The 27,402-nt window shown below is 30.4% G+C and overlaps 2 protein-coding genes across 4 annotated transcripts; both read right to left on the reverse strand.

The window, feature by feature from the left end:
• Nucleotides 1–3,310: 3,310 nt before the first annotated feature.
• Nucleotides 3,311–8,653, reverse strand: LOC114421553 (zinc finger protein 4-like). Its single transcript, XM_028387527.1, has 2 exons — nt 8,239–8,653; nt 3,311–4,497 (listed from the first exon to the last, which is right to left on the reverse strand). The coding sequence occupies exon 2, from the start codon at nt 4,402–4,404 to the stop codon at nt 3,649–3,651; it is 756 nt and encodes a 251-aa protein (XP_028243328.1). The 5' UTR covers nt 4,405–4,497; nt 8,239–8,653; the 3' UTR covers nt 3,311–3,648.
• An 11,550-nt stretch (nt 8,654–20,203) lies between these two features.
• On the reverse strand, nt 20,204–24,623 carry LOC114422850 (LEAF RUST 10 DISEASE-RESISTANCE LOCUS RECEPTOR-LIKE PROTEIN KINASE-like 1.4). Of its 3 annotated transcripts, XM_028389397.1 has the most exons (6): nt 24,472–24,623; nt 23,640–24,335; nt 23,276–23,392; nt 22,457–22,492; nt 22,097–22,363; nt 20,204–21,461 (listed from the first exon to the last, which is right to left on the reverse strand). In XM_028389397.1, exons 2-6 carry the CDS (start codon nt 24,100–24,102, stop codon nt 20,536–20,538), a joined length of 1,809 nt encoding a protein of 602 aa, XP_028245198.1. In that variant the 5' UTR covers nt 24,103–24,335; nt 24,472–24,623; the 3' UTR covers nt 20,204–20,535. The 3 variants fall into 3 exon arrangements, with proteins under 3 accessions (XP_028245198.1, XP_028245196.1, XP_028245197.1); XM_028389395.1 differs by lacking the exon at nt 24,472–24,623 and having other exon boundaries at nt 23,640–24,463; XM_028389396.1 differs by lacking the exons at nt 23,276–23,392; nt 24,472–24,623 and having other exon boundaries at nt 23,640–24,463.
• Nucleotides 24,624–27,402: the final 2,779 nt, after the last annotated feature.

The following is a 27,402-nucleotide window of genomic DNA, read 5'->3' on the forward strand; positions in this document are numbered from 1 at the left end:
ACTTGTGGCCACTCAACCATCCAATGACTTATTGTTGTGTTGTTAGTGTCGATCTTGAGATTTTTTGTGTTCGGCATAATTTTTAAAATATTGTTGGTTTTGCAATTTTTTGTTATCAAACTCTTTAATAATTCATTTATAGTCAAGATTATTTAAAGCACCAATAACATCAATATTTAGTATTATTCTATAATTTGTTATTAATAATAACATAAATATTTAATAATTGGTACTTATGTGATTTGTGTCAAATGATTTTTCATTTTATCTAATTATACATTCTTCGTACATTTAATTTTGATTAATTAATAAACATAAATATTCTTGCATTAATGCATTGGCATATTTGACCAAGCCATTTAAAAAAGTAAAAAAGAAAGCATTATGGCCACATACTAGGTTCGATACACGTACACCTCATCCATGACCCAGTCCCAGGTCCAGTTCAACTCAGGATCAAGTCTACATCAACAGCAAAGGCCCCTATTTCCGGCCTATGAATAAAGGATATACCCAATCCCATGGCGTTCTATTCTTTTTATTTTAGATTTTTTTTTCTATTGTGGTTAGACTTATGTTGTATTTGGTTTAAATGATAAAAATAAAATTTTAAATTAAAATAGAGTGTAAAATGTGTAAAATTCAACTGAGATTTACATAATTTTTCTTTTCTTTTCCTTGACCAAACACCATCTTAATTAAGGATTAAGGAGTATTTGTTTAGGATTAGTTAATGCTCTGTTGGGATAATGAGAGATTTTGAAAGGAAAAAAAAAGTAGAATAGAAAGAAGAAGAAAAAAGAATAAGTAAAAAATGAATAGTTTTTTAAGTTGTTTCCATTGATAAAAGTGAGAAAAAAAGTAAAGAGAAAGAAAAAGGAATATATATGTTAAAGACATATTTGTTCTTAATAACATATTTTTATAGTACAAAACAAAAGAGTATATGTATTATTTTTCCATAATTAATTTATTTTTGCTTTTCTCTTTCACAGATATAATCACATTTAAAGAGATTTTTTAACATGGGTCTCACCATTCATTTTTTCCCTTCTCACACTTCTCTTTTTTCTCAAACAACTAAAACCTTTGTTTTCTATCATAATTTTCTTGATTACTTCTCTCTCCTCAAGATCTACTCAAACAAACAATGCCTAAGAGAAAAATAAAGGAGAGATAATCAAGTCGGATGAACAATGTTTACTTTCATTATTAGATAAAACATGAGAAGTGATCGATAGGAAAAAAGAATAATGAGATAAACTAGAAAATTGAACTATTTCTTTAATAAAAAGATTTTACTTAAAAAAATGAAATTATGTTTTTCCTATATATTTTTCATACAAAATAATACAAGAATTATATATTTTTTATAATGATAAAAATGTTTTTATAATGACTTTTCTATTCAATTAAATAAGTTAAGAGAAAAATTTAAATTTTTCCTTCTTTTTTATTTTCTTAAACTAAATGTGATGATAATAGACACTTTATCACCCACTCTTATCTTGTTCTACTTGCCCAATGTCCATCTATATATTCAACTAAGTAACGAAGCACAAACACTAATTTTTATACCTTTAGTTTAAAGGAAGAGAGGATAAAATTTTTAATGAAAAGAAAATAAAACAAGAGATTTTAACAGGTAAAGTTAATTTGTAATAGAATAAAGAAAATAATTAATATTATTTACTATTATATCTTCACAACAAAAAAAAATGAATTTTTAAACTCAAATGCTTAAGTTAAAGATAATTTAATTATCATGGTATAAAAAGTTTAATACTCCATTTTCTTTTTCCTCCAAGTCTCTTCAATATTGAAAGTGGTCAAAATCTTCACTCATAAAAGGAGGCAAAAATAGGAAGAGGAAGATTTTAACCTCCTTTCCTCTAAATAGTTGAATCTTATAAGTTTTTTGTTTTTGAAAACTCCTCCTCTCTTCTCTGTTTTCTTCTATTATCTTTCAATCAATCAGTGTGTTAATTCAATTGCCTTTATGTTATACTTTTTTGTGTTCTATAGTTGATTCCCTAATTTTAGAAAAATGAGAAAAAAGGGGGAAATAAAAAAGGAAACAAATAAGGGTCAAAGTCCAATTGTTTAAGCTCCATCTGTTTTTTTTTTTATTTTTTTATTTTTTTTTTATATATTGTAGCTGATCCACCAGGCTTTAAGCCCATCTTCTTCCCTACTTTTACACCAGTACACCATGATTCTTAAGGAGTAAACTCATGTGTAAGTTGACCAAAAGAAAAATGACGAGCAATTCTTAAATATATATTCTAAAAAACTTAATAAATTAAATTTTAATATAAAAAATAAATAATTAATTTTAGTACTTTGTACATACTAAATTAAACTTGTGAGAAAAACTCCAATGAAAAATTATATGGTAAAATGACTTTTTATAAGTTTAAACTTTGTTTACTCCAATTCATGTGCGTGTTCCATTGTATCTCAGCATCCTCTCTCTGTCTTGCCCCTATACATGGATGAATCTTGAGCCACAAGGACTTGACTTTGACGCAAAATTAGCATTTTCTAAGCAAAGATCTTGCTAAGCGTCCATAATAAAGTAATTAAGGTCTAACTAAAGAACGTAATCAGAAATACGTTGTAAGTTGGTTTCTTATGAAATTGTTTATCAAAACGATGCTTAAGAAGCTCCACTTTCAATTGGAATGGACTTCACAACAACTTCAAGCAAAAGAAACACATAATAATAGCCTACAAAACATAACACGTAAAGTCAGCATAGACGGAAAAATATATATATTCGTAGTTATAATATAACGTTCACGATTGTTTACCGCAAGCCAACGCATACATTGCACGAACATTTCCTCGAGGATTAATTTATATATGCTTGCTGGGACAAAGGACAATTTAAAAGCTTAATATTCCTTAAATCTACTTTTCAAAGGTAGCATTTATACGACTTACCAGATTCCTTTTTGGGAAGTTTAATAAAAAATCTATTACTATTCGTTATCACCTTCGAGATTCTATTCTTCTTTCTTTCTCTTAAATGTGATGTCCCCAGAGGATTATGTGACAAACTAGCTAGAAAATGTTATTTTACATACAATCTCTATATACTAACTATAATCTTATAGTTTTTAACGAGGTGAGTTGAGAAACTAATCCTCACTTGAACATGTGATAACATGACCTTAATCATTTAGATTCCAACTCCTGCAAGAAAAGTCCACCAATTAAATCACATTCATACCTCATGTTTCCATCAAACAGTGCATCACAAACAGATTTTAGATATAAAACATTTAGTCTATTACCACGAATACAATATCATCAACAATTAAGTAAAAGATACCATTAATAATGTGAGATTAAAATAAGTTCAAGTCGCCATTGGAAATACACATCTCACTGTACATTGCACGCCCTATTAATTAATAATTTCATGTCTGAAGAGAATGAAATCAAAGACTAAAAAATCTCAAGAGAAGTGGTCGATACATACACATAAAAACTCTGATAATTAAACCCCTCACAATAAAAATGAGTGGTTGAGGAAATTTGGCTGGATGCAAAGCAACGGATGAGTCAGTTCTTAGCCACTTATTTATTACTTTGTGAAGGCCTTTGCTTGTGTATGTATCGTCATTTTCTTAAGCCTTAAACTTAAAGCTTCAATGTGAGATCAGGAGATGCAGAAGCTTGTGGTGGAGGAGGCACCATTGGAGCTAAACTAGCATTTGAACTTTGAGCATGTCCTACATTAACATCACCAGCTCCTTGTTGGTCTACCTGTCTGAAACTGCCAGGCCAAAAGAATCCAACATCATCATCTTCCATGAAAACCAGTGATCCAAATTGGTTTCTCTCAAATTTTGCAGCAGCTCTCATATCAGGAGCCCTCAGTGCTGTCACGGAGGATGGCACGTGTCTTCGGTGCATTGCAGAATGAGCTTCAAGGCCAAGAGACCTGAAAGGTGAACCATGAAGAGGTAGAGATGCCAAGCTTGTAAACCTCTCAGTGAACATCCCCATTCGCATTGCGCGCTTAGCCATCGTCCTCTCCCTTTTGTGTGCATTTTGATGACCCCCTAATGCCTGAGAGCTATAGAACTTCCTCCTGCAGTAGTTACAAGAGAAAACCCTTGGAGTTGCTGATGCTGAAGCAGGAGCTTCAGCTCCAACTTCACTGCTAGCATCACTCGAGACTTTCAACTCGCCATCACCGGAATTATTGAAGTTGAGTGTCAAGTCAAGGGTAATGAAACCTGGATCAGTTTCATCCTTTGTGAGACAGGAGGAAGTGGTGGTGCTGCCCTTTGTAAGATCATGAGATGCTTCATGCAAGGATACATTTGAAGCCACTTGGCTGCTGCCTTCTGAATGATTTTCGATTTCCAAGTTCAAGTTTGGAGTCATCATGTTTGTGTGGACCTGCTAAGAGTTAACTTCTTTCTCAGAAGGCAGTGATGGAACAAATCTGTCACTTTAGTCAGCTTACCATGATACCATTACCTACATTTTGATCAAATACATTATTTGCCATGTAAAAATTTTGGAGTTTTGATTAACTGTGCAAAAATGGAACAAATTCAAGCATTAACATGAAGTTGGCAGTAATAAAATATACACTAGTCTTATATCAATAAAATAAAACCATTTCCAATTGAATCATATACATGAGAAGTAACTGCATGGATTCCATTGTATTTATCCGTCATATGAGCAAAACATATACACTAGTCTTATATCAATAAAATAAAAAATAACATTGCAGAAACATAAAAAGATATTAGGATTTCTATATTACTGACGATAATTATTATGTGGAATATTCCTTCCACAAGACTAAGGAAGTCAGATACATTCATAGTCAACATGTTATTCAAGTGCTTCTTACAGAGAGATATCATAGCTCAAACCTTGAGCACAACCGTACAAGTAACAATTGGAATATATGAATTTCATCAAGATATCATAGATCAGTGTATGAAGCATGAACTTCTCGAAGAAACGATTTACAATGAAAAGAGAAACCACAATCACATTCACATGTAACAGTTTCACTTACAGTAGTGCTTCTTTGAACAGCATCTCACAAAAAAAAAGTTGTCAAATTTCTTGTTATCAAACATTTATTCGTTTTCGTAGACTTAAAAATCATGCATGATAGATAGTGAATAAAGCACTAGAGAATAGAAATTCAAACCTTAAAACATTCCTACCACATGTATTTTTGTAAATGTCAGTTTTACAGTTTTTCACATAGTCCCTTTCGAATCTAAAACATTTGGCTCATGTAGAATACTTTTTTATTCTAAAAGAATTCCCAGAGGACAAACCTAAGTATGTTTCTTCATTATGAACCAGAGGATATAACAATATGTGAAACAGCAAACTTATAGCAGAAAAGAATAATGCTTGTTTGCACAAGAGGATATAACCATATATGAGAAATGCGACTTGGGAAGTAACTAAAAAAAATACTAGGATATGAGAATACATGTAATATAAATGGAAGTGATAGAAACAAACATTGGCGAATGAAGGTTAAATAGGAAAGAATGAACCAAAAGAATTCTTGTTAAGGATTACAAGCATACACAAGCTTATACTTATTATAGCTGACATGAACCATCTTTGATAGATGATTGTTTCTGTTTACTAACCAGTTCTTCATAAATTAAAGAGTGGCCATTACCTCTATTAAAGAAATTCAAAAGACTGAAAGTACTAGATTAACTCATTTGCTTTTTAATTTCATATTTTTTAATCTGATAGCCTCAGACACACCAGGTGATGAATAGTTCCATTTCAAGATTTTCTTCCAAATTGAATCTGCCTTATATTTTGAACCTCTCTAACTTATCCCTTCTACTGCTATAATATCTCACCTTACACACAGAAACTTGTCTAGTCCCAACACTAATAAAAGCGAAAGCACAGTGTAAGAATTAAGAACACATTTATTTCACCAAAAGTAACTGTCTAAGGAAACTTCTGGTCACAGGAAACTATCCAGTAAATAAAGAAACACTATGCAGACAAATATAATGGCCTCTTATTGCAGACCTATTTTACAGAAATTTTTTAAGAATTATACTCTGAATTGCCACCTTACCCCACATACTATGCTACTACCAATCACCATTAGTGTGTTGAACACTCACTAACTCAAGAAACTCACCAATTATAAGCTACTCATGCTAGTTAACTGTTCTCTCCAGTCCACTAATGTTATAGGCCACTGTTGCAGGCCAACTAAACATTAACAAAAACTAACAAACTAACATTTGCTGATATAAGAAAAAAACGGATGCAGTTTAATACTTTATGGAAAACCAATCTGGATAACACTTTCCACTGAAAACTTATTTCTGGATAAATAACTTTGATCTACAACCGGTATGAGCACAAATACTCACCTAAACTGCTCAAGGAAAGGCAATAATTATGTTTAGGGTACAAATTATATTTTATTTACCAAAAAGAGGAAATGACCTTCAAACTATCATATTATCAGTAACTTATCTTGCATTCTTGCTAGGGAATTGGAAACTTAAGTTACAACTAACAAAATTTGGTCCTTCCCCTAAAAAACAGGGTCCTTAAATGAACCCAGGTGTTAATTGATGCATCCATGACAAGGCAATTTTAAAAATGCAAGCATATTGAGGGATTGGGGGGATACACAATCAGATTCCACCTATGAAGAATTATAATGACTTTATTATTTCATATTTTTTAAGCTTTTCATAACAACAATGTAGCAAAAATGTTTTCATAATTTCTTATCTTTTTTATTCTTCTTCATTTCGTACCACAGGAAAGAAGCCTATTGTTGTTTACAAGACAAGACTTAAAAGCAAAAATGTACCTTATGGACCTTAACACCCGAGACTTGAATGCAAAGTGTACCTTATGTTCCTTATCATATAATAATACTTTAATGAGTATTATTATGTAATGCATTTCATATCTTTTCTTCTGGTTAGTAGAATCTAGCTCGTCTCTTGATGTTGAGCACCATTTTTATTTATTTATTTATTTAAGTGCGTGAATAAGACAACCTCAAGGGCTATTTAGTTGGTCATAGCAATTAGCACAATATAATCCACTGCTTCAAGACACTGTAGTTTCCCACTTCATGTTTTCCCCCCTTCTTGCTAATTTAAGTTGCCTCTATAATGCACTAAATTAAGCAAAAGCATAAAAGTAACATTTTGTATTGTCGGTTGTTGTGAACTATAACTATTTTGTCCTTCATCATTAGTAAATTGCGGAATTGTCCTTCTCAAATCATGAATGAGTCTTAAGGTAGAGTATCGTGCCAGATTTTACAGACTTAAATCTTTTATTAGCTGGCAAAAGCAGATGATATTTTCAAAATATACTAAGATGAAAAGGGTCATGCCAGGAAGTTTCCAGGAGTTGCTCCAAGATAAAACTAAGATTGCAAAAATGTATTATTTAAATCAGATAGGTTTAACAGAACACTCAAAAGGAGTTGTCTCCTTATATTTCACAAATCAAACTCTTGTATGATTTCATTTAAGTAAATTATATCCAGAGATTAAGCAAATAATTATTCCAACATCAACATGTCTCATCAATTGACATGATATACTCACTAAAAAGATAGCTTTTCTTATAGTGGACTAACTCACCACCCCAAAACAGCTCCAAATCATGGAAATCAAACAGGTAATTAAAAGATTACTGACACTCAAAAACTAAAGAAGATAATTAATTATGGTCTAGAATGGTTATAGGAGAAAAGAGGATGAAAAAACAACAGTGGGAATTAAGAGTTACAAAAATCACTAAACAATACAAATTAAAGAAAACAGATGCTATAAACATCAAATCAGAGACTTTCCGTTGCTCCTTAAAACATAGATCTAAATTTTGATACTCAACTAGCAGGCTTAGTCCTTCTCTTTCGTCACTAAACTGACATTAACCATCACAAAAAACAAAAGAGACAAAATCCTCAACATCAACAACAGAACTTTTAATTTCCTGCAAGCTAATTAAAGTGGAGCTCCATGAAACTCCAAAACACAATAAAAGGAAAAGCAGCACAACAATTAAACTAAAAGTGAAACAAAAAAAGAAGAGAGTGAAGAAGGAAAAAAAAAAAGCAGCAGCAGCCGAAGAAGAAGAATGGCTTAAAATGCATGGAAGAATTAGAGGAAAGTGCATAACCAAAAACAAATCTTTAGGTGATTAGATGGGTGAAAAAGAGGCACTTACATAACAAACATAGTACAGTACGATTAAAAAAACTGCAGGCAGGCTCCTTCACTCACATGCTACTGCTAGCCACCTACTTTGTGACTATGAGGAGTATCAGCAACAACCAACAATAGAGGGTACCATGTTTTTTAGCATCAACCAGTGTAAAGGGTTGAGTGAATAATTAAAAGGAGATAAGATCACAGAGAGAGAGAGAGAGAGTTATGTTATGGGAAAGAAGCATAGAAGAGAGAGAAAGAGAGAGATGGAAGAAAGTCAGATAACATGAAGACATGAACCACGTCTTTTGTCGAATTTGAGGTTCTATTTAGCTTTAACTGATAAGGGCTAATTATCAGTTATGTTATTAGTGTGAACGTGTCTGTTGTGTCTGTCTCTTTGTCTGTCTCTGTAACTGTGAGAAGATGTGTTGTTAAAAATGACCAAACCAAACATCATAGACAAGAAAAGCAATCACTACTTTACCTGCCAAGACCCACCAGCTAAGCTACTCAAGCAGAAGACGCATGCTGCTACACTAAACGTGAAACAACTAATAAAATCAATCGTGGCTAATAATTTTATCCATGTTTTATCTTCACAAATTCTCTTCATGGTCCCACCCCACTCTTAAGTCTCAACTTAGAGCATAAATATGAGGTTTTTTTTAGGTAAGAGAAAATGGGTGTTTAAATTTATTGAATTATAGACTAATCTTTATTTAAATGTTTATTTAAATGGATAGTTGTTATCAATTAGGAGAATTGAACACTTCTCTTGTTAAACAAATCATTTCACATATGTGAACACAATAAAATCTCACATTATTATGTCAATTTTTATTAATATTTTTTTATGATTACAAAGATGATAGTTCGATTTTTGTTATCGATTAATATTCCTATGAAAATATTTATGTAACAGTTGGTTGAGTCTTAAAATATGTCGGAACTCAACTTATTTAAACTTTATTCCATAAAAACATTTATTTTTGTTTATTAATAATAATTGAAATAAAATAAAAATTTGTTAATGGTCGTTTTTCGTCCACTACAAAAAAGAAGTGGTCCCTTCTATTCAATATTTAACCTTAGCTTTATGTCTTTAGGTGATATAATTTTTCTATTATTATGAGCTTGAACTATAGAGGATATTTTTCTTTACCATTTATTGACTCAGCCAGGCCACCTTTGTCATATTCATATGGATTCCCATAAGTACCCCATCTTTTCCAACTTGCGCGCATTGCATGTTGTCTTTCCTTTTCTTTCCCCCCTTTTTTGCCTTGGCATTAATAGAGCTGCACTGTTAAAATATTATTAGCACCGTTTTAGTTGTTTATAAAACTATAATTATGCATTGAAGTAAAGTCACATGTAAAATATTGGACGTGAGCCTATACTTGTAATGATAAGGACTTTTGTTTATTTTTATTTACATTGAGATAAAAATAATTAAAATTGTAGACGAGCCTCTTATTTCTAGAAGACTTTCTTACACACCAAATTAACAAAATAAAACAGCTGAAAGACTGAGGATATTTAGCTTTAATTAAGGATTATTGTCCCCCTCTTATCTCACATCGGATAAAATATATTCAAGAGATAATTCTTGAAGTGATGATATGTGTTACAGAATAGTATTAATAGTTGCATTTTGAGTCATTAACAGTTACATATTTGAGTGATTTGTTTGTGCTTAAAAAAATATTTATAAAAAAGATTTATGTTTCAGAAATTTTTATATTATAGCAGTAATAATTTGTGTTTGGTTACAATAAAAGAAAATAAATAAAAGTTTGTTTTTAACTTATTTGAATATGATAATTTAGAATTGTTTTTTTTTTTTACAATATTACAATGAAGAACCTTAAAAACACTTCTAAAGTAGCATGTTTGTTTAGGAAAAAGTAACCTTTGTACATATTAAAAATGTAAAATAGATAACAGTGAAATACTCAATAATAATTAACCAATTTTTATTTAACATGATTATTTAATATATTAATAATTTTTTTTAAAAATATTTCATAAATAATTAAATTTTTTGTTGAAAGTGATTATATTATATATTTATATATTAAAAAACATTTGAATTATAATTCATCGTCTACTCATCAGTTTAAACGACCACTAAGTTAGTAGATTTTTGTATCATGCTATTGAATTGAGGCGGGTTTCGTTCATGCACAGAGTGACAGTTTTGTCTCTTCAATTTATAATAACTTTTTTACTTATTCTTTGTGTTTTTAATAAGATTCTCCTCTCTTATTAGCGTAAGTTTCGTGTATGTACTGAGTGACAGTTATGTTTCTTCCATTTGAAACTGTCTTTTTTTTTGTATTTTTAATATAATTTCTTTATCATATTGGTATGGACTTCGTGTACATATGACAATCATGTCGATCTCTCCAATTTGAAACTGTTTTTTTTTTTTTTTGCATTTTTAATCTAATTATATATTTCTTTATCATATTGGCATGAACTTCGTGTACATACAGAATGTCAGTTTTATCTCTTCCATTTGAAACCGCTTTTTCGTGTTTTTAATCTGATTTCTCTCTCTTTTATCCATGTAATTATTTTTGGTTAAGCATGTACAGAAAACATATCAAAATAAGAAAAAAAACTATTTATTTTCTAATATTAATTCTAAACAAATTTATCCAAACATCTTAAAATGTTATATAAGTATTTTTTACATAAAAAAAAAGTTTTTAACAATCATACATTAAAAGTAAAACCATTAGAATTTATATAGCATCCGTTAATTTGTTTAAGCTTATTTTATTTTAAAGAAATGTTTTTTTAAATAAATATTTTTCTATTTTTTGAATATGTTTGTCCAAATTATTTTTTTAAACAGTTTTTTATTTTAAATAAATCTTATCTACTTCTAAAAAAATACTTTTAATTTTTTAAAAATAATTTTTATAAGTTTAAACAGACTGATTTTTATAATAAGCTATTTGATCCAATTCAAGCTTCGGGTTCTATAAGTCAAACCCCAAACGCCTATTTTTTATTTGAGTTGCAAAATAGTTGTCTAAATTCGACCAAATCCAGATTTAACAATTGGCATGAATGCATGATTGGATAACTTGAATTAGATCAAAGAAAATTTAAATAAATTAAAGGTTTAATTGTACTTTTTATTCTTCAATTTCTATTTAATTTTTTTTGTCAAATTTTATATCTAGAAAATTAATTTTGCATATTTTACTCCAATTTTTTTTAAAAAAAATTTACAAATTTTACCTTAATAACTTTTGAGAAGTGAACATCTTACACTAATATACAAATCAAATCACTCTTAGTTAGCTTTAATAACTTTTGACTAAATAAATTCATTCTAAAATATACCATTTGAGTAAAAGTGTTTATAATGAAAGTTATATTTACAAAATTTAAAATGAATTAAAAATCATTTGACACTTAGTTAATGTACATAAAAACACAATTATTTATGTCGTTGATATATAAATCTAGGGATATATGACTTATCTTTCTAAAGCATTAAATGCTTTTGGTAGTAGGACTAGTCCACCTTTTGTACCAGACTACTAGCAAATGCTTTTCCTTTTTTGCTTTGATCATAAATCCTCGTCATCGTTCTTCCACTCATCAAAGTTAGTCTTTCTTAATTCCAATTTTCCTCTTGAGAGTTGGTCGTTCGATTGTATTTTTCCTGAAATACGTACTGAAATGACATTTTAATTTTTTATTATTTATTTATAGGGAAATATTTAAGAAAAAACATAAAAGGATTTTTTTAACATTTGATGTTACAAAATGTTCTTACAAAAATTTCAGAACCTACCTAGTACAAGGTAACTATGTGAAGGTGATCTTTTGATAGTTATGGGTTGTATTAGGAGTGAATAAGGGACAAGTTAATCTTTATCTTTATTTTACTTGAAGTTTTGATTGGATCATTTGTTTAATTTGAATCCAATTCCAATCTAATCAAAGACTAAAAAAATATATGGGACGAGATTGTGTCAAGTTGATTTTTTCAACATATTATATTAAATTTTAATATTATGTACTGTATAGTTAAATCGTAAAATAAATAAAAAATTAAAACTTGAATTAAGATATAATTTATAATGCGTATTTTAAAATAAATAATATCATATTATATAAAAGATTGTCTGTTAAATCAAAATGCTTTATCATTAATACAAAATGTTTAAATGTGTGTGTGGTGATCCTAGAGGCATGAGTGATTTGATGATCATATTAGTCAAAAGACACTTCTAGACTAATACAAGCTTGTCAGAATTAGCAAAATAAGGTATATATTTTAAATTTATTAAAAAAGAGCTTCATATTTTAAAATATTTAATATATTTTTGGATTAAAGTTAAATGAACTTAAAAATATTTTTACTTCTAAAGCAACAAATGTTTCTTTCTCACTTGTTACATTAGAATGCACAAACATACTTTTATAACTTTAAATCAAACATAATCTTATTATTTCATCTGCCAAATCAGTCTGCACAGAAACTTGGATATTCTCGGGGCCAAGTTTCCCCCTAGCTACCATTTAGCAAAATCTCAATGGTTTATTGGTTATTACAACATTAGTTAAAAAAGAGAATGCGATCAATGATCAATTATTCTGCTGGAGAGAGAATCCAATTGCATTGACTTCTTCTGCTTCTTCTTTTTTATTTTTTAAGAAATTGCATTGACTTCTTAAAATGTACAAGCATATGTATGTGTGATTGAAATTCGCTGTTTCATAAGCTTACCTCAATAAACTTTATTATTAAAAAAATTAAAATATGTAGAAAGTGGTCATAAATTACTTTTATAAATTTAATAAAATATTTTGATTCTAAATTTAAATGATTATCTAATAAAATAAAACATTAATAAATTAATTCTATAAGTACGCTTATAAACGCCTCTCGTTCAATCCAAGAGCCACTGTTTTCTCTTCTCAAAGTTATTAATGCTCACAAAAGATAAGATATATTTTTGGTGAGTTCGATATTTTTTGTTATTTGAGTCTCACAGAAGAAATGTAGTTATAGCTGTTGACTTGGGAATAGAAAAAGTAGAAGTGGCTCCTTCCAAACAGAGGTATCATGGATGTAGGATTGAAGTAGTGGAGTGTGAGTGGCAACGTCAATTAATATCTGAATCACTCAACTTGTTCGTCAAATTCAATCGTCTTCCCTTCTATGACTCTATCTATATGCACTTTGACTGGACCACAAGTTTTGTCGCCTGGTTTTCTATTTTTTCTTTTCTTTTCATACTTTATTCATGTCTCTCAATTTGTGAATAAGCCAATCATTATTTTTTTCTTAAGATCATATTAATACAAAATAATTTCTATCAGAAGTGATAATTAATATTTGTTAAAAATGGTAAACATACATAAGATAAATATTTTTTTCTCAATATAATTTATTTCAGATCTAATCATTATCCAAGATGGAGAATTGACCCTACTAATTTCAAACAATTCTAAAAAATACTACAAATGATTCTTTCCTCGCAAAGAAGTAATGGGAAATTTTATCATTTAAAATAAAATCTAAGATCTTAAATTTTATTTTCTTAATTAAATAAGTTTCATGATTTGACTTAAATTAATCAAAATTTATTAGTATGATTTCTAGACACTGAGAGTACAAGATCAGATTACAAAGAATTAATTGGATTTGGAGGGTCATGAGCATGACTGGGACAACCGAAAACATGCATATCTTTTAGACTAACCGTGAACATGAAGCATCCACGTGAGAAAAATGTCATCCCTGACCCTTATACTTTAGTACGACGCTTTTTATTTTGATCACCTTTATCGACCTTTCTGGAGCACTATAATATTCTTCTCTTCGGGAGCTTTGTGCTTGATTGATTATTAATGTTATGTTCTTAATCTCTAGTACGTGGAGTGAAGTATTCTTTCAAGGGATAAGACTACAAGACCAGACCACACCTACGTCTTCAACCAAATCCGGTCTTTTGTTATCCATTAATCTAATGCCAGAGAAGCTAGGGGCAAAACTCGGGGCATCATCAATTGACTAGCTTTTTTTTTTTTTTTTTTTACTTAACTTATACTTCATTTTTTTCTTTCTAAATCACTTAATTCATTTTTTAAAATGAGGCTATTAAGATTGGTGATGGTAAATTATTATAATATTTGGCTTTGTTAATAATAGTTTGTTTTTTCTTCCTTTTTTCGTTTTTCAAAATTTTCCAAAATTGTATTTGCATTTTTAAGATTAAAAATTTTCTTTTTTTTTTTAAAAAAAAAAAACTTAAGTGTGTTAACAGACCAACCCACAGTAGGTTGAGATCAAGTCATTTTTTCGGTTCACAAAATAAATAAATTAGGTTTGAATCACTTTTTGCTCAACTTGTGATGAGCCAATCTCAAAAGTTTAAGTTGACTTACTTTGACACCAATACTCAACCTAGATTCAGATGCTTAAGTTAATAAATGCTTGTGGTGGTAATTTGCTAATTCGTGTTGTTAAAATTAATTAAGAATGGGTTTTCTTAGGGAGAGTATCAACGTTGCTATTTATAGATATGAACTTAAGAAGGATTGGGTTTGGGAAAAATGCATACTTGAGTCAAATAGTTTTTTAGAGAGAGACTACATTCTAATTTAAAATTTGGGGAGCCTTTAAGATTTGTTTGATGACCAAAATATGATAGGATCCTATGATAATCACATGATTTGTTTAGAATTTTAGGCTATCTTATCTTATTAGTGCAATGCATTTCTTATCTTGAGAGAGAAGTTCAGGTAAAAAGTGATCTGATAAAATAATGGTTTTCCCTCTTTCCACCCTCAATCTTACTCTTGTTACCACCATCATATCATATACTTACAGTTGATAACCATACAATTATCCTATCAAGTTATTATCTTATTTTTACATTTTATCACATTCTATCATGTGCTAACAACTAAACAAACTCTTAAATGACAGTTAAAGATTATCATAAGTCTTTTGTTGTAAGTGATATGTGGATAATGCGATTTTATTGTGTTCCTCAAATTTTGATACTTTTTTGAAATAAAATGGTATGCTTATACTACTTTAACAATCTTAGAGAAAGTATAGTGTGCCTTATTGATATTAATTTAAGAGATATTAAAATCTACTAGTTAAACCAAGATCGTTCAGATTAGACCTTCATAAGTCTAACTCGGAATCACATAAATTAAATGTTGAAAGACTAATTCAATAAAAAAATTATCATTAAAAAAAATTATCATTCATCAGAATGAAATTGTATACTTGTTTATTATTGTGTTTGTACAAAAACCATTTGCTGAGTGGGGAGAGCTCTCCCATCTAGTCATCTCATTGTACATATATATCACTATGCAGTGATAAGGGAAGGACACTGATTTTCTTTCTTAATTAATTCTGATGAAACAATTTCAAAATTACTAATTATTTCAACCTATATAGTATATTGATATATTTGTTTTATGGTGATGCAATTTACACTTTTAATTAATTACAAATAATTATTGATATGATTTTAAAGATAATTATTATAAAATTAATAAATTTATTATATATGATTAATTATAATTAGATAACATAGTAATTTGTTTTATATCATTTGTGCATAATATATTTTTTCATATATATATATATATATATATGTATATATATATATATATATATATATAATTTGTCAGCAGGCTGTGATCTTTGTCTTGCCGACTGGCTCTGTCTGAAGCCAAAACTGAAAAGATTTGAGTGCTGAATCTTGATTCTTCTAGTAACGAAGACACTGTAACGTTGGGCAAGACGCAAAGTCTTATCTTGCTTACCTTGTTGGAAGGCATCACGGTACTATTTTATTGAAGTATAGACTTTCCAATTGGAGGCCCATTTGCTTTTGGTTACCATTTCTGGTTTATATATATGCAGCGCAAACCGCGGAAACATCCATACGGAACATAATCAAGCTCCAAGAACAAGAATCAAGAATCACTGCTTGTTTTTGTCACCAATCTTTACATATATTAGATTCTATAAGATTATTTTTGATAAAATTATTGAAAAAATTTATTTATTAAATTATAAATATTAGATAAAGTTAATTATTGAAGTAATTAAAAAATAAAAAACAAAAAAAACTGATAAATATATTAAGAAAAAAATAAGAAATAAAATATAAAGACAGCATTTAAAAAATATTATTTCAAATTCTGTTTGAAAAAGGGTTAAAAATTATTTACTTAATAATCAGACATTTTTTCAAACATAATCAATATGATGTGACATGGGGATTACTCTTTGGTTCTTGATGGAGTAATACTTGGAGTTTAAAAAGACAAGAAGAAAAAACTGCTCTTGATGACTGGGTTAGGGTTTAGTTTCACTGTCACTTTTTGAGGGTCGAATCAGTTGTAACGCACACAGAAACACGAGCATGAATGAAATACGATGATTATCTCGAATTCTCTCCTTTATGCTCTACTTTAGCTTGAAGTCAAATCACAGGCCTAAGTGATAAGTGACTCTCATGTCTCATCCATCTCATCCAGTGTATACTGCAGAGATACATATTCTTTGCATAAACTTCTACATCAGATGGATTTCAAAAAACGGTAAGGACATGCTACCGCCTCCACGTGAATGTCACGTGATGTGAATTCATATGTCTCTGTAGCAATGCCACCGCGTTTGGTCGTCCCTGTAATAGCCGACAGATTCATCATGTTCACAGTTTTTATAAAAAGAAGGAAAAAAAAATAAAAAATGCAGGACATGGATCCCCCTACATTATCTTCCAAACACTATATGGGGTTAAGATCTCTTTTGTTACAACGTAATAAGATGAACATGCCATGCCAAATTAGTATTTGTTACAACGTAATAATAATTTCTTTGAAGATTCTGAAACCAATCCCACGTTGTTTGTCCTCTATAACTACTCGCCTTTTCATCAATTTTCAATCTGAGATGATATTTTTTTTAGCTCTTTTAAATATGATTGATGATCTTCTTGGTTGCTTCTGATAGCGTGTTAGTGGATGGAAATTAATGCTCCAGATTGCTTTCAGCTTTTCATTCTCGGCCACTATGTAATCCACTTGGGGGGTTTGATTGATTATGACAATTACAATAGTAATCATGTTATCATATAAAATGGTTTCAATAGATTGATTTTATTGGTATGGAAGTTTAGTGGGTCTCTTTCTTCACAAATCTCCTTCCACTCAACGTAGAGATTGTCCTTTTTTTTTTGAGAGAAGTAGATTTTCCTTTTATTCAACAAAAAAATGAACTTAATTATTGGGGGTGTTGTGTTTTATATATATATATATATATATATATATATATATATATATATATATATATTCTCTATTATCGCATAGAAGAGAATTCCACACTCAGTTGCATAATCTTGAAAAATTGTTAGGCAAGGAGAAAGTAATTTGTAGAATAAATCATTATTCTCAATATGCATCAGACATTTTAATTCTTGAGATATAATTTTAAAAAAAACGTATGTTATAATTTTATAAAACAATATTCAGTTATTTCCTTTTTAATTAATATAAATCATTAATAAAAAATAACGTAAAATATTAAAATAAATGAGTTATTTTTTACGTCAAAGTAAAAATATTAAAATAAAGTAAGAATATTAAAATAACTGAGTTTTTAATATCAGAGCAGGGTGATTTTAAATTTTCATAGATCAAAATTTTGGACTCGTATACTCTAATTTACTCAATTTATATCAGTGAAAGGAACAGGGAATCAGAGGATATAGATAGGGGAAAAAATGGAATAACTTAATTAGTGAAGAAAATAAGTTGAAGAAGACAAGTTTTGTTAGTGCTGGAGACTGTTGCATGATCAAGTGGATGACAAAGCAGAGACGACTAAACGAGATATGTCAAAATCTTTTGACACTCCTAATTTTGAATGCCTTTTACCCATGAAAATGACACCACGATCAACCCAACGGGTGATATTCATAAAGGATTTGCTGAGAATTGGTTTAACCCACTAAGGTCAGCACAGAGCCGCAGATTGCACAGTAATAGAGAGTTTGGATAATATACATTAACTCTTACCATTGTTGTTTTTACACACAAGGGAAAAAAAAACTATGAATTGGTTTGGCTGCTCTAGTTTTTAGAGGAATTACCAATTTATATTAATGTGATAAGTTATATTCTTCTTAAATTATAAATCATTTTATACAAAATATTGTTTTTATTTATCTGAATATTAAATAATAATTATATATCTTTCAAAAAGTAAATGAACAATTTAATTTCTGAAATTATGATTCACTATCACTTTAGTCTCTAAAGTCAATCAACGAAATTTATGAAATTTTTTTGAAACTGTAATTTATTACTCATTTTAATTTAAAGTCATATGAAAAGTGTGACTTAAGTGATAGTATTAATATATATATGTTCAAAGACTAAAATAATAATAATTAGTTAAATTTATGAACTTAGACAAAATGAATTACAAATTCAAGGGTTTTCCAAAATTCATTATATCTAAGAACTAAAATGATATCGAATAACAATTTCAGGGATTAAATTAATTGGTCATTTGTTATTAAAATTATTTTTGTTAAATCTTGGCAAAATTAAATAAAAAATAAGATAACTAAATGACTCCTATTTTCTTATATTCTAAAAATATGTATATTTCATTAATTTTATATACTTAAATATAATATTAAATAATCTTAAATTAATCTAAAAAAATTATGAGTCATATCGAAATAATATTAGAACTTAACAATTTTTTTATCTATACAAATTGAAGACAAATATAAGAACATTTATAACAACTCACATATTTTACTCAACCAATTAAATTAAATTTGAAACTTAACTATTGATTTTTAAATAAAATTATCTAATATAAAATTATTAAACAATGTAAGAATATATGTAACTCATTTTAGCATAAATTGATTCCTCTTCCTTTTTCTTAATATTTTAATTTATATGTATTTAGGAATCTTTTGATCATGAATATATCCCGGAAAGTTTGCCAGAGCAGGCTTTGGTTTGACTAGAATACAGAACCTCCAAAACCTCCACTATGAAGTAGTATGAATTGTGATCATTATTATAAAAGTAACACAATAATTCAATCAAAATATAGTATCTAATCCACAAACTGAATCTGTTCCTTCGTGTTATTTTATCATATTTTATAATAAAATTTAGCTCATTTTGAATGTCATATTTTAAGTATCTAAGAATCTTTTTGAAGATTTGGTAAAGTGGACAGAATAAGATGCCAGAGCAAGGATAAAGAGAAGAAAACAAATTAAGAAAAAGAGATTAATAAACTTTATTAAGAATTGAGCAATGCAAGTTTTCCACCATCAAATTAATACAGAAGGTTACATCAGAGATAGAAGTTTGGAAATTATAGTTTTTAACTTCTTATCATTAGATGTAACCTTTCATCTGGAAAAAAAAAGATGTAAGCTTTCATGCTAAACATGACAGGAGCTATTTGTTATAATCAGAAGTGATTTGCATACTTTTATATTCTATTAAAATTTGTACGTGTTGCTGAAATTAGACTGGGATCAGTCGGTCAGATCAGTTTAAACTGAAAACTACTCCATGGTGTATACGAAAGAAAAATCAAATTTCAATTATTAAACTGCAACTTTGGATCTGTTCTTGTTAGTTCAATACAGAATAGACCTATAGAGCTTACTAGAGTTGAATCAACTTGCAGGATCAAAATACATAAGTTCAAAGGTTTTGAGTCTAATTCTTACTATGGATCTTTCATTAATTAGTAGAATCTCTATGTATAATTACATGATAACCATAAATGAAGCTAGACATAATCTTGATGAGATTTTTTTCCAAAAAACTTCATAACACAAAGAAGAAAATATATAGATCATTCCTTTTTTATGCATTATGATGTCAAAACATGTCTTTGTCGCTAACCAAATGACTTTCTTAACCATAAATTAATGTGTGTATGTAATGTTGTTACTTTCTTAACCATAAATTAATGTGTGTATGTAATGTCGCTAACCAAAGGTTTACAACAGTTAACACATATCTGTGTTGTTTACTAATGTTATGGACTTGCATAAAAGAATTCACAATAAAAAAAAAATACAATTTACAAGTCATAACAAAATCAGTTCTATCATTCTAAGGACACCCAATAATTTAAGGGTGTGTTTGGATACGGGTTAGATCCACGTTGAACGGGAAAATCACACTTTTCAAAGCAACTATGTTGTAGCCTTGTCCGTTGGCATTGGATTCAACTGTTTCCCAAACACACATTAAATCACTGGCTATCATTTGGTGGTGTAGAATTAGAAATGGTCACCAAATGTGAATCAGGTGAAGGTGGAGGAGGCACATTCTTGAGCAAAGCAGCATCATCTTCTGATATATCTAGCACCTCATGCTTGCTCCTATGACTCCCATCACTTCTAATATCCTCTAGCCTATCCAACACTTCTGCCATAGAGGGCCTAACATCTTTTGAACTCTGCAAGCACTGAAAGGCCAACTCAGCCACAGCACTGATCATTTTCCTCACCTTGAAATCCGTCTCAAACCCAAGAGTAGTGTCCACAATCTCATGCAATGCCCCACTTTGTATCTTCTTAATGGCCATATTGGACAGGTTTATCTCATGCCTACGCCTCGAGATATCAACCGCAGGCATCGATGATATGAGCTCAATCAACACAACTCCAAAGCTATAAACATCACTCTTATCAGTGAGTTGGTAATACTCATTGTACTCAGGATCCACATAACCTGGAGTCCCTTGTGGCGCGGTGGAAACGTGTGTGGCGTGCGTTGGCAAGAGACGCGAGAGGCCAAAATCCGCTACTTTCACACTGAAGTGATTGTCGAGGAGAATGTTATTCGTTTTCACGTCCCTGTGGATGATTTCAGAGGCGTGGAGATACACCAGTGCACTAGCAGTCTCTATGGCAATGTTCATTCTTGTGTGCCAAGCAAGTGTGCCAGGTTTCGCTCTTTGGCCGTGGAGGTGATCAGCAACGGTTCCATTTGGAATGTATTCGTATACGAGCAGAAGTTCTCTGCTGTGTCGAGATGTGCATCCGTACAGTGACACGAGGTTTTGGTGGTGTAGGCCTGTTAGGATCTCTACTTCATTCACGAATTGCTCCACTCTTCTATAACTGTTCTCGTACATTCTCTTCACTGCAACTACACGTCCATCGTGAAGTTTGCCTAACCATGAACGCAGGAACCTTGTTAGTGATCATTGAACGCACACAAATACTTTGTTTTAGTGTACAATGAAGAGGCTAGGCAACAAGATTTGAACCTAGGACTTTGTATAAACTACTCAAACTCATACTATTGGGAAAGTTATCAGGTAGTTTCAGACCACCACTTATCTATGATGATTCTGACTAATCTCTATGTGACACATGTTCCAGTTTTTCAAGTTACAACAAATAATTAATAATACTTGATTATTGGTTCTTGAGACCAGGAAAGCTTCAATTTGACCCATAAATTTAGTACTATATATTGGTCAATTTTCTCTTTGATATTATTAGAAGAAAAATTAGTTTCTGACTTTAACTATTGGCAGTCAATTTGGTTCCTAAATGTTATGCACTTCAACGACCAAATTAATTTGTAGTTTTCAATAGTCCGAACTAAATATGTTTTTTCGTAATGTTAGAGATTAATTGGTTAACAATTGTCAAAATTAAGGACTAAATTTACTATTTTGTAATATCAGGATAAGATTGCTAATTAGTGGTGTCTTAAGGACAAAATTGATGTTTAGTCAATAATTATAATAAGGGATGTTGCTGTTAAAAAAAAAAAAACAAAAGGAAGTTGACTTTTACCAAAATACACAGTTCCAAATCCTCCATCTCCTAGTTCTCTGGCAGGATCAAAGAAGTTGGTGGCCTCTTCAAGTTCACTATAAGTGAAGAAATGGACTCCAAAGTATGTGCATCCCTTCTCAGTATCTTCTATAGAAGAACTATAAGAGGTTTCTTTAGATTGTACAGATGATGATACTGCATGAAGATTTTTCTTCTTCTTCTGACGACTACAGATATAAAAGCCAATGCTGACTACAATTGCCCCGAGCACAGCAGCAGAAACGCCTAACAAGAATCATTGAAATTTTCAATTAATGTATAATGAAATGTTACAACATTGTGAATAAAAATATTATCAAGGATAATTGAATCTATTACCTATACCAACCTTCCTTTCCCAATTCCATTTATTACCTGAGACAGTAAACATAGAATATAAAGAGGAATGAGAGCATGTTGTGGAGTGATAACATTTATGAGAAATTTTCATCAATGTAGCTTTAACCAAAGGGTTCATGAAGAAAGTAATTAAACACTTTTGGCTTAATGCACCAACTGTTGATTGAGATCCCAGAGGCCGGGAAAATGGGAATTACTGGACTCACATCAGACAACTTGAATGAACATTAACCATTCCATATTACATTTCCCATTTCATCAAATTATCAATGAATTTTCTGGGTAAGCATGTATTGCCTGACAACATTCAATGAACCTTTTGATGAAATAGTTGATGGTTTTGTCAAAGAACTACACTTGATTTTGTTACACTTCCAAAACAGTTAATGGTTGTTGTTTTGAAAAAAAAAATACTTGATGAGTTAGCAATTTGTTATTAGTAAACTTTATAAAAAAAATAATGATATGATTTATCAGCAACCCAAAAATAGTCAAAGTCAACAATTCAACACGTTCACACAGAATTACACTATAAAATCTAGATTCAGACGCATAGGGGAGAAAAGAAAAAAAACCAAATCAGAGTAGAAATTCTGATTAGACCATTGACAAATTCACAGAAAGAAATAACATCAACAGGCAATACTAGTGAGGACCAAATTGGCACCACCAAAGGATAAAATAAATGTGACGATAAATGTCCAAAAGTCTAAACAAATTCAAAGATACTATTCCTTGTAATGACTGACTGAAAATTCTGAAGAAATAGGGGGAGGATTTCTGAGAAGCCTCATCAACCTGAATCAGGAAAATAAATCTCAAACTCAGAAGCAACCAATTGTTGGTCACCCTTGAAAAAGTCAAGCACTTTGAAGATTTCAGCACCCCGCCAATCATAGATTCCTGTAATCACATCTTTGAACACCAGCAATAATATTTTCATCTAATTAGCTAGAAAAAATTGTGTTCTGACTGGGCCAATGCTTATGTTTTCAGAGGGTTCCTACTAGTTCTACAGATTTCCTAAAACAGCCATTAACACAAGCTAGCTAGATGCTTCTATTCATGTAACCAATTTTGCATAAAAATCTATTCTTAAAAGTTCAAAAACCATATCTACACATAAATGAAGACAAGAGAAGAGAAGGGAAAGAAGACATACTATGATGATCAGAACAATCTAAACCTTCAGTTCCATCCTGGCAAAAACATGTAAACTGAGACTCATCATTAGCCCCACATGTTCCATTACTTACAACGCATTCTAAGCACTGTTGAACTTGAGCCTCTGAAATAAGATGCACTCTGAACCCTTCACTCAAAGCTTTGTTCAGCCCTTCAATTCCTTCACCAAGCACAGGTTCCTTTGATACTTGCACTTCAATCCTAGGTCCTTCACAGTCTTGAACTCTTGCAGTTTCGGGGTCCCCATAGAAAGCACTCATATTGTGATCTTCCTTGCATGGAAAAGAGTAATTCCTATTCGCAAACACGGAGCTAGGACAACCATAGAAGATGGTGATGTTGGTAACATTTTGCGAGTAACGAAAGAGACTCGAGTTGAAGGAAGTGTTGGTTAAGGCCGAGGAAGAACAATGATCATAGATGAGGCCTGTTCGAACCATGGTCAAGGTGTAATGCACTGGATCATCAAAGTGAAGCACTTGGAAACTTTGTGAACCAAGTTGAATGGTGGTGTTTTGATTACCCTCGCATTGGAGCTTCAATTGGTCATTGCTGGCACAATAATTGGGTCTGATCCCTCCCCAGAAAGGGTAGTATATGGAATACTGTCCGCAGCTGTATGGCTGGCTACACTCTTCGTGTTTGGTGTTGTTATTTTGAGCACTAATGGATGCTGTTAAGAAAAAGAATAGTGATGTAAAGAATAAGAACCTCACATGAACATTATTATCATTATCCATTGGCAAATTAGAGGAATAAGAAGCACAAGAAGATGAGAAATAATTCAAATGAAAGAAGGGTAGGTATACAATATGAGTAATTGTTGTGCTTGACGTGGTTCCTTTTTAGTATTCACTTTGTCGTTTGACTTTTTGATTTTTTCAATAGCGGCTAGCTGAGTTTCTTGTTCCAATCCTGGTCTTTGTTATGAACCTTCAACCCTCGCCACTTCAAAAGTTTAATTAATTAGAAGTTTGATTTATATCTAGTCAAGAAATGCTCCATCATATATATAATATATTGTTTTGTTGTGTATGACCCACCGAAATGCACATAATTCAACAGATATGCAAATATCTTCAAAGCTGTATCTGAACCTTCGCTATGCAAATATCTTTGAAGATTAGAGATTGAATTACGCTGGTGTTTCTAATGATGATGTTGATCTAAATAAATACTTTTATCAGATGTTGACTTTTGATCAAACTTTTCAAAATTAAGGAAACTGCAACCGGGCTTGTGAGGTTTGACATTTTAAGTATACCAAAGTTTTTAAGTATTATTTTTATTTTCTGAAGTTTGACATTTTATTATTATATCAGATGATTGTATCGGCTGACAAGAGCGATCGAACCAATGTATTATATGATATATGATTCGTGGGTGGATATATGGTTTGACAAAGTCAAATGTATTAGCAGCCATTTTAAATTCTTATTTAAACAAATGGACAGTTAAAAGGTTAACTAATATTAAGGACGAATCAAATTCAACATGCCAATTGCCAGATTACAAATCAAGGATACACTTAGTAACGATACAATTTGAAAGCATCATCACCAGTAGAAAATTCTCTACACGTGACTTTTCTCTTTAGTTTTATTTATATATCTATGCGTGCAAAGATGACTTTAATCTCCTTAAAAAAAAGAAAGATGACTTTACTCAATGAATTTAATTTAGCTTAAATATGATTTTTGTTTTTTTAATCTAGCATTTTTTTTTCATTTTTTAGATACTGCAAGTTCTTTTCTTTACGAATCATCTCTAACATTTCTAAACTATTTATTTTTCATTTTTAGTCATGTCAATGAAAACAAGTTTTCACGCAGTTTCTTGGTAGATACGCAACAGAACTCGTTATGATATGGGAGTGTCAAACATTAGTAGTATTTTTGTCATTTGGAGGTGTGAATAGTAATGTCCTCCTTTGTCTCATTAAATTTTTTTTGGATAAAAAATGTTGGGGTAAGGTGGGAAGTGCAGGAAGCAATAACCTAAATGTCCAACCAATGATTTTTGGCAGAGTGAGTTTATATATATATATACCACTTACGGGCAATTTGTAAGCATGAGGCTTACGGATTATTCCATCCGTATCAATTTTACAAAAGGATAAAATAGAAATCACGCACAATTGATGGATGTATCAGTAATTTTGCTGGCTGCGCGTAGCAACACCCAAACCTGACCGATGTAAATGCTTTTGGACTGTGGGACATATTAATAGAGTTTGAACTTCTTGGGCTACTAGCGGATATTATCCAATGGACTAATTATCAATATCATAAATGAATTTGAAAAGTACGACTCCACTCCCGTGGGAAAAAAAAATCTCTAACACATAAGTTAACTTCAATAAATAGGAAGTACTACTAAAATTCATAATTTTTTGTAATTTATAAATAAATTTATTCAATAGTAATAAAGAGATTGTTCAAATATTTTTGTAGTAAAAATAAATATTCTTAACATTTCTCAATCAATTGTTATGTGATTGGCAAGTCATGTCTTGTATCTCTTATCGTTATGTATGTCGTTCATGTCTTAAGTCATCCACGCCAGCCACACGTACACATGAAGACAACACCCAGAAATTCCCAAGTCAAGGTTCTCTTGTTTGCTTCCAATTACAAGTCCGCTTAATTGTCTCACCGCTCGTTTTATGAACAACTACATAAAATATGGCGAAAAAAATTTGGCTTCTACACTAATAGACTATAATGAGCTAAACAAAGTTTTAAACATATATATAGTACTAGTAGTTCATATTAGCTTTTGTAATGAGCTGCAATAGAACACAAAAATTCCAAGAAAATAATCATTCATTTGGGTGAATATAGTTGAGTTTAATTTTATATATTGTCAATGTAATTACACTCTCAACTCATTTAAATTTTTATTAAATATATGTTTTTAAAATAATTATTATTAAAATCAATAATCTTATTATATCTGGTTATTTATGGGGTAAGTTTACTGATTTTTATAATAATTATGATAATGATATTTATAATCATACCATGAAATCTTATTATTTTTTGTATTTATAATCCTAAAGTCACCCATATTTTATTGAGGTTGTAATTTTCAAACATTGACCAGCTCCCTTGCTCTGGAATATCTTCAAAATGAATTCAGAATATACTACATGGAGGAGCCCATAGGTAAAATAAAATTGTAAATATTGTCATTGTAGCTTTACATTGACATTGACACACATACTAACCTCAATAGGCCTAAGGGACCCTTTTATTGAATATTGAAAAATGATACTCTCTGGGTGTATATCAATAGGTAACCTATCTCCTAAGTCCTATCCCTGTTTTCCACCTTGTACCCTCTCACATCATTGTCCTATCTTCTTCAGCTTTTGTGATGAAACATAGACGGATGCAAAGGCTCAACCTCAATTCGAGCCAGGGTGGGCCATTATACATGTTCTTTGCCATCCATTATATGGCATCAATCCTGATGGAGACATGGCATGGGTGCATTTTTCTTCATCAAAATTGAACAATTAATGATACAATATGTTTGGTGGGGATGTAGTCAAATAACACAAATACACAATTGTTTTCTGATAAGTACTAAATGTCAAAATTTCGTTGATTTAGAAATCTAAAATAACTTGTATATAGTTGTAAGATATCTTTTATGAGAAAACAATTGGGAGTTGCAATTAGAAGTTGTCAAAGAACAAGTTAGGTTAGATTCAACATCAAAAAAACTCTAATTGA

Source organism: Glycine soja, chromosome 8, assembly GCF_004193775.1.
Source record: "Glycine soja cultivar W05 chromosome 8, ASM419377v2, whole genome shotgun sequence".
Lineage (NCBI taxonomy): Eukaryota > Viridiplantae > Streptophyta > Magnoliopsida > Fabales > Fabaceae > Glycine > Glycine soja.